We start from the raw sequence: 12,542 nt of genomic DNA, 5'->3' as shown, positions 1-12,542 counted from the left end.
GTCTCAGCCAACGGTGGATCATTGGGAAGCAGTCAAGCGTATTCTGAGATATGTCAAAGGTACGCTAGACATGGGACTACGGATTCGTAAGTCCAGATTCACTGGAGTGAGTATATTCACCGATGCAGACTGGGCAAGCTGTGTTGATGATAGGCGCTCCACTGGTGGTTTTGCTATATTTGTTGGACCTAACCTTGTATCTTGGAGCTCGAAGAAGCAACCCACAGTCTCGAGATCAAGCACCGAGGCAGAGCATAAGGCATTAGCCAATGGCACGGCTGAAGCCATTTGGATAGACTCGGTTCTCATAGAACTTGGAGTCCCACGGCAGCGCACTCCTATATTGTGGTGTGATAACTTAGGGGCAACTTACCTGACGGCGAATCCGGTGTTTCATGCTCGGACCAAACACATTGAGATTGATTTCCACTGTGAGAGAACGAGTAGCTGCTTGTGAACTGGAAGTCAGGTTTATTTCTACAGATGATCAGTTAGCGGATGTATTTACTAAACCCGCTACTAGACAGATGCTAGACCGTTTTAGAACCAATCTGAATCTTGTATGTAGTTCAGATTGAGGGGGCATGTAAAGTAGGGTCTAGTATATTGTCCTTGTACACGTATTTGTATACGTATGTAATTGTAATTGTGATCCTCTATATATTGAGACGTGAGGCTGGATGTCAACCACCCACGCAAAACCCTAAACCTGTGTTTCTAACTTGCTTGTGGCGTGTGATGCCAATAGTGTTGATTATACGTACAATTTAAGCAAAATAAGATTGTTGGATTGGACAACAAAAGCACTTCAACGAGGCTGTTGGATTGGACAAAATAAGATCCAGTGGTAGATCACAGGAGTGACAACACTCCGAGCTGAGCTCTGCGTGACTTTGTACAGCGTGTCTGCTCCCTGATGTTACCTCAAGAGAAGGTGAAGTGCAGGTTAAGGCGTATCAGATGTTCGAACGCTTTTGGAGTACTTGGTACAGTCAAATGGACCAACATCTTGAGCTTTGCGTTTAACCTACAAAGACACATGCAAAATTTCTTGAACAAAGTCACAAGAAATGCAACGAAAAGTGCATCCACTGACCCTAACCAGTGCATTTGCTTGTCTCCTCAGAAAGAAAAGAAAAGAATGGAACTTCTGATAAGAACTATACAAAGCACTGCAAGTTCTGTAAAGATTCATCGCATGTACACTTTCTAAAGCTAAGGAGTAAGGAAATATTAAAGCGCCACTTGATGCATGTTTAGGGAAGATGAGTTCCATATTTGCAATTACGTACCGGTGACCACGGACTAGGTTCTGGGGTAGATTTGTCCATAGGAGAATTTTGCACAGCTCCACTCTTCTGTTCCAGAACTTCCTGTTAAAATGTATTTCATTTACCCGTCAGGTTAAAACATCATGGTGAAAATAGTTATACATTCGATGAAACTTGTAACTGCCAGTTATATGGCATGCAGATGCTTGATCAGATTCATCATAATAACTAATATACAGAGACAGGATTATACAGAACTAAAGAATTATGTTGGTATTGACGGTTGTTGCTCAGGGGGCTGGGAGAGATCTGGCACATTATAGCTGTATACAGAACATCACATGTACACAAAATTCAGATAATCATATGAACTAAATTCATATAATGCTAAGTTTGAAAAGCAGTGGTGTTCAAGTAAACTGACCTCCCCACAAGCCTCCATGGCAGCAAGCCATTCTTCCGAAAATGGTACCAGTTGTTTTAGATGATCTTTAAGGATGGTATTTGTGCCTGACTTGTGCGCTGCCTTGTTCTTTCTGCAAAAGATAAGAACGATACACAATCAACGCGCTATGCAATTGAAGCCAGTTAACTTTATGCATTCGATATACTTGGTCCAGGCATACCCTATAGGTGATGCATGATCTAGAGCTGACAACTCATTCGTATCAAGATCCATATCGTCTTCAGCATTTGGTTCTTCCAATAAAGAAGACCGTCTTTCCACTGCCAAAGAATCATGTGTTTCTGTCTTACAGTCAAGTGTGACTTCTAAATCGCTAAGATCAATACAAGGCACAGGTACTGCTGGTTCCATAGGGGAACATTCTGTACTTCTATAATCATGGTCACTCTCACACCCTATTATCAGCTCTTCCTTGCCAACCAGTGGACTATCTGAGTCAAGATCCATATCATCTTCGGTATTGGGTTTGTCCAACAAAGCAGGCCGTCTTTCCACTGCCAATGAATCATGTGTTTCTGTCTTGCAGACTTCTTTCGAATCACTAAAATCAGCACAAGGCATATGTGCTGCTACCTGTATAGGGGAAGATTCTGTACTCCTATAATCATGGTCATGGTCACACTCTATTAACAGCTGAAGTTCATGGCCAATTGGTGGACTATCTGAGTCAAACTCCGCTCCACCATCAGTATTTGGTTCTTCTGCTGAATTAAGTTCCGCTTCATTACACAAAGAACCATGCAAATCTGTTGTGCTGTCAGATGAAGCTGGTTCTGTATCAAGTGGATTACCAAATTGTGGCACCTGATCTGCAGATGTTGTAGACTCTACTGATTTCCTTAGAGTGGAACATTCAGTGTTCTGTTGATTGCGGGAATCAAACTCTCGCAAGAAGTCAGGACCTGGAGTGCAACTGTTGTCTTCTGACAAAGAAACTGCGACCATTTTCTCTCCAGCAAGAGAATTTTTCAAGTCAATTGCTAAACAAGCACTACTGTCTGACTTGGTTTGACAATTGAGATCATTAAGGGTGCACACTTGAGAAGAAATGCAAGAAGATGACAATCTAATCACAGCAATAGGGTTCATTGAGGAGCCAGTGGCTTCGTGAGAACAGGAATCCTCACCATGCTCAGTGGTTGAGGAGCAAATAGCTCTAAGAGAGTGGGAATCCTTATTAGGTCCAGTTCTGTTGATAATGCCCATTTCTTCTACATGTGATGCAACGCTATATGCATTTAGCACGCCATTTCTGGAAGCGCCATTCTTTTCTGAACTTGATGACGGTGTAGTATCTCCACTTCCCGCAGACGAGCAATCAACCTTCCGTGTTGGTTGATTATTTGCATTTCTTGAATATGCTGAGCATGTTATTGCACCTTTTGACAAGGATTCTTTCCCAGAACACACAGTAGCATGCTCTAGAACAGGTAATGAAGAGACCAAAGTGTCGAGAGTGCTCTGATTAGTTACAGGATGCACAAGAGGCTTTGAAGCCGCAGGGCAATTGGTTGGCAGCTGCGGTGTTAGACTGTGTCTGCTTTGTAAATCCTCAGGCTGCTTATATCTAGGAGGCTTTACAAGTGATGAAGTATTCCTAGTAAAGCAGATCTTTGCATTTGCTTGAGCAGTATCACCATTCAGCACAAAAGCCTGATAGAGTCTGCTTTTTAGGTGCTCAGGCTGCTTATATCTAGGAGGCCTTACAAGTGATGATGTATTTCCTTGAGCAGCATCGTCATGTGACACAAGAGCTTTTCCCTGAAAAGAAAAAAAACAGTCAACCAGTGAAGTTTTGACAATGTTCGAGAAATAAAGTTTTAACAAAACACAAAAGAGCCATCTCGAAAAAATAAGAATTTAACTGACAAAGGCAAGGCAACAGATTTCAGAAGTTCAAGAGCCAGAAAACTTGGAAGCTAAATTAATCAAAGAAGAGAAAGAAAATCCATACTATCTTACAGACATCTAATTGCTATTTATTTATTTTTAAGGCAAAAGAAATCATTATTCAGAAACCATAACAGGGTGAATACAGTCTGTAACAACAACAGGAGCAATCTGGTCCGGCGCCTGGGAACTCCACATAGCTCCAGTACCGGACAGACAGGCAGAAGCAATCTCATGAGCTACAAGGTTTTGATCTCTTCTGATCAGGACAAAATTACAATCAGGAAGCGATAAAAGTCCGCGCCAAATATCACTATAAATAGCACCCAGCCTTGACATGTCCTGACCTCCATTCTACAGAGCTGAGACAACCCGGCTGCAATCACTTTAAATGGTGATGGGCATAACAGCGTGGTTCACGCCAAGGCGAGCTCCCTCCAGGCACGCCAGAGGTTCAGCTTCCTCGGCAGCATGTCATACCTCAACGACGTCCCCGGCTGCTGCAATCACATTCCCAAGTGGTCACAAAGAATAGCATCCACACTGGCTTCTCCCACTGTGGCAACAAACGAGCCGTCCACATTGGTCCTCACCCGGCCCTCAGTTGGTGGGACCCAACGGGGGGCAAGGAACCATATCAGAATTCAGCTGCCTGCTCTTACCAACAGCATGCACAACTATTACCTTTCACATTCTCACAGTTGGAGCAAACGGCACCATTAGAATCAGTACTGAGTATCTCTGCATGGTTAAGTTATGCCTATGGAAATTATAAGTGAGAACTGAACGTTGCCCAGTAGGTGGGCGGTGCGTGAGCGCCACCAACCCACTCACCAGGGATCAACTTCCATTGGACAAAACTTGTTTCACAGATTGCCTGCCTCCGTCATTCTTCTACAAACAATGCCACCAGGTACTAGTGCCTGATTGGTTGAGTTTTGTTTTATCGAATAATTATAAATAGCATATGTAGCATGACCGTCTCTTGTTTAAAAAAGACGCGCATTCTGAAACAGGTGTAGATGTAAAACCATCACATGTGACTAGGTATGAAAGAGTGTAACAAGCTACCTGAGAGAAAAAACCAATTGAGGGTGAAGGCATGCGAAGTGCTGATGGCTTAGCAAAAGTTGATGCAGGGACACCAACAAAACTGGAGGGATTATTTTGTGAATGTGTTGAAAAACTTGAACAGTTTCTAGAACTACTCCCTTCTTCATGGGTAGCTGTAACAAGAGGCACCTGCAAAAGAAATAAGTATGCTTCATTACTGCAAACAAGAATGCGGATAAATTTTCCAAATGTTGATACAAACTTTTTTTATGTAACACTTGAAATTCTAAAAAGTCAGGTCAGTACTAAGTTTTGTCTCCTTAGATAAGATTAATATTTGAAATGCTAGTCTAGATGCTATTTTTCTCTTGCAAGGATGCTGGATGCTGGATGCCGGATGATATATTCAACTGAATTTTTCCTCAAATGAGTAAACTAATGTAGTCGTATACTTAAAAGATGTTATGCTTAGTTACACAATATCTGAGATGGTCAAAAACTTCATAAATCAAGATGTGTAAATCTAAAGCCATGGGTTCTAAAATCAGGAAGTACAATATATATGTACAATGAACTGCTTACAATTCAAAAATTTAGACTGTAAGCATCCACTCTTTTCAAATACTTACAGTAGCATACATTTTAGACTTTGTTTTATCTAATGGAGTGACGAAACTCAGGGATAAAACTGACATTGCTTGAAATATCAGTCGTGCATAGAAACTTGACCACATTAAGAAGGAAATTAGTGCAAGCACTCACCATATCCTTCTCTGTGGTAGATCCAGAGGATTTAGTCAAAGGTGTAGGCTTAATCTTCGACTTAAGCTGGAGTGCCTCCACTCTACTTGAGTGCTCGACCTTAACTGAAAATTAGCAGTATGATGAGTTAGCCAATTGGTAGTAACATACAAGAATGCAATAAAGCAAGTTGAATAGAGACTGGGAGGTTAAGTGAAAATAATCCCTGAGTTCACAAAAACTCAGCTTCGTTCAAAAACCATATACACGGCAATACCTGGAGGTAGATTTCTGTTTGATTTGGAAATATTTGCCGTGGATGAGGTACTTCTAGGGACCATAGGAATAGAAGGTTGAGATGACTTTTTTGGTGTTCGTGTCATTTGAGCTGTAGCATTCGAGTTGGGCACCTTCTTCTGTGTATAACTAAGTTAAGACTAACAATATGTATAGTTATCAAGGCTTAAACTATGTGCTGCAGTATTGGTGATAAGTTAAACCTACTGCTGGTAACAGAAAACTGAGGCTTGTCCAATTATCTTAAAACTTGACAAAGGATATGCATATCCTGCTGGTGACCGTGGTATTGAATTTTGAATGCTTCGTGCTGATTGCTTATCCTGATTTCCCTGCAATTTGTCAGAAAGAGCAATGTTATTGCATGATTATTAGTGTCCAACACTATCACAAGTGAACTGCGCGCTTAGTGGTGAACTGACCGGAAGTACTCTCTGTTCATGACACTCGGAAGTTTTTGCAGGAGAAAACAATTTCCTTCCCTTGTTCTCGGCGCTTCGATACTTCACAAGCAACTTTCCATGAGAATTCTCTGCAACTTCCTTCAGTACGGATGAACTGCCAGATCTCCCAAACATACACAATGGGGATGCGATACCACCAACCCCTGAGCCAGGGCTCCTGTTTGCCTTCATTTGTGAGCCACTGAGCACAGAAAGCTCCATGTTATCTAAAACACCTGCCAAATTTACGAAACCCGTTAGCTCCAGCCCAGTCTGGCGTGAAGATCTGCAAAAGAACTACCGCACCTTCTTCGGTGAAGAAAGCAGGGTTCCATGCTATGCTCTTCCTGAGGTTGAACCCCCCAGGCTTCTTTTTCCTCTTTGTAGAGACGGTCCCCTCCCTGTGCAGCATCGGGCAATCGGAGACAATGTCGCGGTCTTGATAGATATTCTCTTTGTCACAAGTTTCAGGGCGTGGAGGAGAATCTGTGCCAAAGCAGAAATCTAGAATTACTACCAATGAATTCATCGCTGAATGGCGTGAAGCCGCACAGATGGACGCGCAATAACAGCGGCTTGGACCAAGTAAAACCTGGAGGGAAATTTGGTTGCGCTAAAAACGGTGGAGAAGCACGCGGACGCATAACCTAGGTCCTAGGTCCCCCACCCACCAAGATTCCCATTGGATAAATGAATCAAATCGCGCGCGCGCAGAGGGAGAGAGAGAGGTAGGGGGCTCACCGGATCCGGCGGCGGCGGGGATGTGCGTCGGAGAGTCCATGCGTATATCTCCCCGGAAATGCGGCCGTCGCCGGAGTCGTCGTCGGAGGCGGCGGCGTCGGGAACGGGGATGTGAGATGGCGATGGGGAATTGAATTTGTCTGGAAGTTTCCTGTTTCGTTCGAATCGGCAGCCCAGCGGGAACTCTGAAATTTGGAGGGGGCGGTCCGTCTGGCCTTGGCGAAATGCACCATTTAGCAGTTCAAAAAAAAACATTTAGCAGTTCAAAAAAATTACACTTTAGTACATGAACCTGCAAAACCATAACAGGAGGCCATAAAATTGCAAATGAATCCGAGCGGGATAAAAATCTGCTATGTTGGCGCTGACGTGGACAAAGGAGGGCGTTTACATGGTTGCTAAAAAAAGGGCATTTACATAGGCTTCTGCAAAAGGATCTCACATTGATTTAGTCTTCAATTGATCACCCCCGACACTTTGGTTTTCCTCTCCTCTCTCATCATGGCGGTGAAGGCAACAACGCCGGTGACTTGTGGTGATCTTGGCGAGCAGACCACTCCATCAAACGGTTGATGCTCACCATTGTCAATGGGAAAGAGGAAGCACTTGGATACGGTTAGTAAATCTGCTCCTCTTGTGTTTTAGATGCACTTGAGATGGGGGTTTGGCCAAGGTCACTTATAGTAAAAGTTTGATCAGCAATTTTGGTCGTCAGTGATTTAGGAATTAGAGCCAGTTGATTTTTTATGAGACACTCTGTATGTCATTTGTGCAGGGGTTAATGATTTAGGGCTAGGTTATGTGATAGTCGCTATATAAAGATCGCAGTTGATGAAATTTGATAATGTGGTTTGATTCATACGGCTTGCATTTAGGTGATGTTTAGGATTGTAGTAATGTTCAGCCTTATTCCTTATATCATGTTTGATTATTTCGTAAAGTTCGAAATTTAGGTGATTCATCACACTTGTGTGTACTTTAGATTTTTCTTTGGAGTTATTTAGGTGATAAGGTCGACTTTTTATGACTGTGACACCAATGGATGGAGTTTGCTTTGGCTTAAGGAGGCCATTGAGAATTTGGGATATAGGTGTAATAACACAAGTATAATTTTTTTTTGACAAAGTGTGGATTTTATGGACTCAAAGTGAAGCATCAAATGGATACAAATGAAGGAAATATGCCCTAGAGGCGATAATGAATTTGTTATTTTATATTTCCTTGTTCATGATAAAGGTTTATTATTCATGCATGTGTGAATACATGTGTGAATACATGTGTATCGATCGGAAACCTTAATACATGTGTGAATACATAAACTAACACCGTGTCCGTAGTGAGCCTCTACTAGACTAGCTCGTTGATCAAAGATGGCTAAGGTTTCCTAACCATTGACATGAGTTGTCATTTGATAACGGGGTCACATCATTAGAAGAATGATGTGATGTACAAGACCCATCTATTAGCTTAGCATAATGATTGTTCAGTTTTATTACTATTGATTTCTTCATGTCAAATACATATTCCTTCGACTATGAGATTATGCAACTCCCGGATACCAGAGGAATGCCTTGTGTGCTATCAAATGACACAACGTAACTGGGTGATTATAAAGATGCTCTACATGTATCTCTGAACGTGTTTGTTGAGTCGGCATAGATCGAGATTAGGATTTGTCACTCCGAGTATCAGAGAGATATCTCTGGGGCCTCTCGGTAATACACATCATAAGCTTGCAAGCAAACAACTAAGGAGTTAGTCATGAGGTGATGTATTACGGAACGAGTAAAGAGACTTGCCGGTAACGAGATTGAACTAGGTATGAAGATACCGATGATCGAATCTCGGGCAAGTAACATACCGATGGACAAAGGGAATTACGTATGTTGTCTTAATTCGACTGATAAAGATCTTCGTAGAATATTTAGAAGCCAATATGAGCATCCAGGTTCCGCTATTGGTTATTGACCGGAGAGGTGTCTCGGTCATGTCTACATAGTTCTCGAACCCGTAGGGTCCGCACGCTTAACGTTCGATGATGATATAGTATTATATGAGTTATGTGATTTGGTGACCGAATGTTGTTCGGAGTCCAGATGAGATCACAGACATGACGAGGATTCTCAAAATGGTCGAGAGGTAAATATTGATATATAGGATGATGATATTCGGACACCGGAAGTGTTTCGGGGGGTACCGGGTACATATCAGGTCATCGGAAGGGGTTCCAGGCTCCCCGGCAAAAGATATGGGCCTTATGGGCCAAGAGGGGAAATGCACCAGCCACAAGGGGCTGGTGCGCCCCCCATATGGGTCGGCCTAAGGAGGAGAAGGAAAGGGGAGAAGGGAAAGGAAAGTGTGGATTAGGATTCCCACTTCCTTCCCTCTCACCCCCTCCCCCCCCCCTCTTTCCTTCCCCCTCGGTTATATATGGCAGGGGGGCGGGCCTTGGGATGGACTCCAAGTAGGATTCCTCCTACTTGGGTGCCTCCTATGGCTGCTCCTCCCTCCCTCCCACCTATATATATGTGGGGGGCGCCCTAGCACACACCAGGCAATTGTCTAGCCGTGTGCGGCTCCCCTCCACCGTTTACACCCACGGTCATTGTCGGTGTAAAAACCGGCAAATCTCGGGTAGGGGGTCCCGAACTGTGCGTATAGGCGGATAGTAACAGGAGACAAGGGACACGATGTTTTACCCAGGTTCGGGCCCTCTTGATGGAGGTAAAACCCTACGTCCTGCTTGATTGATATTGATGATGTGGGTATTACAAGAGTAGATCTACCACAAGATCAAGGAGGCTAAACCCTAGAAGCTAGCCTATGGTATGATTGTTGTTCGTCCTATGGACTAAAGCCATCCGGTTTATATAGACACCGGAGAGGGCTAGGGTTACACAGAGTCGGTTACAATGATAGGAGATCTACATATCCGTATCGCCAAGCTTGCCTTCCACGCCAAGGAAAGTCCCATCCGGACACGGGATGAAGTCTTCAATCTTGTATCTTCATAGTCTTGGAGTCCGGCCGATGATGATAGTTCGGCTATCCATACACCCCATAGTCCAGGACTCCCTCAGTAGCCCCTGAACTAGGCTTCAATGACGACGAGTCCTGCGCGCATATTGTCTTCGGCATTGCAAGGCGGGTTCTTTCTCTGAATAATTTATAGAAGACTGTGAACACCAGGATAGTGTCCGGCTCTGCAAAATAAATTCCACATACCACCGTAGAGAGAATAATATTTACACAAGTTCAATCTGCTGACGTATTTTGTGGCGTGACATCACACCACTACCAAGCCTTTACTTGAATTGTTTTTATTGTACCACCTCAGCGCGTTTAGCGAAGCGGTTTCCTTGGCACGTCTTGTCGAAGCAGAGATTATGTTCCCCTTATTCCGGGATTCCCATCAATACGGATGTGGGTAACCCAACCGCGCTCGATGCCACGCCCCCTCCATCGAAGGCGGGTTCCAAACGGTCACGGGGACGGCTCTTGGTATTCTCCCTCTTTATAATGAGACCAAGGCCCGTTCTTTTTCCTCAACCCTCAATCGAATCCGCCCCTCGCCCCGAGTTCCAACACCCAAGGCTCCAGATTCGGGTACTTTCGACCTTCGACAATGTCCGGCTCTGACCTACGAGGACGGTGGATGCCCTCCTCCGTCACGGAAGAGGACGTGCTTAAGCTGAGAGACGCCAGGTACTTAACCTACGAGATTTCGGATAGGTTGCCTGCCCAAGGGCAAGTTATTCCCACTCTCGAGCCCGGTGAGAGCGTCATGTTCGTGTCTCACCTCCGTAGGGGTTTAAGCTTCCCAATGGATCCCTTCGTGAGGGGGCTCGTGTTTTACTATGGGCTGGAATTTCACGATTTGGCTCTGGAGTCCATCCTCCACATCTCATCATTCATCGTCGTCTGCGAAGCCTTCCTCCGCACTACCCCTCACTTCGGCTTGTGGCTCAAAACCTTCAACGTGGAGCCGAAGATGATTGAGGGGCGGCAGGCAGAGTGCGGAGGGGCGGTTATAAGCAAGAGGGCCGATGCTCCATGGCCCGAGGGCTCTTTTCAGGAGGAGCTCGGTTTGTGGCAACAGGAGTGGTTCTATATCATCGCTCCCAGGGGCAGTAGGCAGAGGTCGCCGCCTGTTTTTCGCCCGGGCCCCCCACAACGGCTGACGTCATGGGTCAACAAAGGGCTTGACTGGGGGCCGTCCAAAGATGTACCCCTGTTGCAGGGCCGGATTCGAGACCTCCAGGAAGGGGAGATCAATCTGGTCATAGTGACACAGGTTATGGTAATTCGGCGTCTTCTGCCCTGTAAACGTCGCCCCCTCCGCCTGTGGGAATTTAATCCGGAGGGGCCACGAGCTCTTCAACACTTCATGGGTTTGACACCCGTGGAGATGTACAAACTGTTCTTCGGATCACAAGAGATGCGTCCGGACTTGACCGAGGACGCTGGCCTAAGCTGCAATCACCCGGATACTCAAGTAAGTAGCCCTCTGTCCGGGCACATTGTTTATTTATTTATCATGGGTTTGCCTTTTAACCAGCTATCCCTTGAACAGGAGTGGATAGCGCAAGCAAAATTGATACGGTGTCCGGCCCCCCTCCCTGAGACCACGCCGGATCCCATGTTAATGAAAATGTTGGAGGTTGCACCTTCGGAGGAGGGCAGAAGGGGGGCACAGGGAAACTACCACCTCTGCCAAGGAGGCTTTCAGTAAGGGGGGAATCAAGAGTCCCTCCCTCCAGGGGAGAAGAGGACCGCTTCTGAAGACCCAGAGGCCAAGGCCTCAAAGCGGGGAAGGAAATCACCGGAAGGTCCCGTGCCAGGAAAAGCCCCGGCCGCACAGTCTCCTCAAAGGAATCAGCCCTCTAGCGAGCCGTAAGTAAAAAAGGGGGGATTTTGTAATAGGGGACACCCCTACTTTATTTCTAAGGTTAACCGAAGTTTTCACCTTGTAGTTCGGATCTCAGCCCTTCTCAGCAGAGCTCGTCTTCGGGGGACCTTCATCCGGAGATGATGGAGAGCGAAACGCCTCACGGGGCGGACGACCCTGAGGTGTCGTCACGGAGGGTCTCCCTGAGTCCGGCGGGGCCGGGGAGTTCGGCACCCACTAGAGTACGGCCGGTGGAGCTGCAGAATTTGCTCGAGAGGGCGTCTATCTCAGGAGATCACCGCACATTAATGAGTATGGTGATTGAAAGGATCTCATCCACCGAGAGCGGGTTGCATGAGGCCGTCGGAAGTTTACTGACGGGGTTTGAGGTACGCAAAAAATGACATACCTTTTGACAGTTTTGCACATGGAGTGCGCCCTGTATAGATAGTAGCCCCTGAGACTTGGTATGCTGTCGAAAGCGACAACGTGCTAAGGATCATAATCTCAGTTATAGAATGTCACCTTTCCTATGCAGGTGTTGGAACGATCGGTGGCCAGCCGGACTAATGGAGTTGCCGAGCTGAAGCGGCAACTCGACGTTGCGGATGCGGACATCGCGCTGGTCAATAAACGACTTGACGAGTCACAAGGTAAGTGGTTGCTCCGCAGTCACCGAGTAAGGGAGTTGATGCCCGTTCCTTACAATTCGTATGCTTGATGCAGATGGTGCCGCTGCTGTGGAAGACCTT

General features: G+C 45.5%; 1 protein-coding gene across 1 annotated transcript; it reads right to left on the bottom strand.

The window, feature by feature from the left end:
* Positions 1-409: 409 nt before the first annotated feature.
* Positions 410-7,121, bottom strand: LOC123111432 (uncharacterized). The gene is made up of 11 exons (XM_044532233.1): positions 6,903-7,121; positions 6,468-6,647; positions 6,141-6,397; positions 5,983-6,050; positions 5,699-5,841; positions 5,443-5,546; positions 4,699-4,869; positions 1,898-3,498; positions 1,696-1,807; positions 1,293-1,373; positions 410-1,027 (listed from the first exon to the last, which is right to left on the bottom strand). Exons 1-11 carry the CDS (start codon positions 6,940-6,942, stop codon positions 947-949), a joined length of 2,838 nt encoding a protein of 945 aa, XP_044388168.1. The 5' UTR covers positions 6,943-7,121; the 3' UTR covers positions 410-946.
* Between the last annotated feature and the right edge of the window lie 5,421 nt (positions 7,122-12,542).

The sequence above is a fragment of the Triticum aestivum genome, chromosome 5B (assembly GCF_018294505.1).
Source record: "Triticum aestivum cultivar Chinese Spring chromosome 5B, IWGSC CS RefSeq v2.1, whole genome shotgun sequence".
Taxonomy (NCBI): Eukaryota; Viridiplantae; Streptophyta; class Magnoliopsida; order Poales; family Poaceae; genus Triticum; species Triticum aestivum.
Note: the sequence above shows the minus strand (reverse complement) of the source record. Positions and strands in the feature narration are given on the sequence as shown.

Excerpts from the sequence above, each read along its gene's own strand:
- LOC123111432 (XM_044532233.1), bottom strand. The coding sequence starts at position 6,942 with ATGGACTCTCCGACGCACATCCCCGCCGCCGCCGGATCCG. Across the intron at positions 6,648-6,902 it reads CCCCGCCGCCGCCGGATCCG|ATTCTCCTCCACGCCCTGAA; the intron begins GTGAGCCCCCTA and ends GCTTTGGCACAG. Across the intron at positions 6,051-6,140 it reads ATGAACAGAGAGTACTTCCG|GGAAATCAGGATAAGCAATC; the intron begins GTCAGTTCACCA and ends GACAAATTGCAG.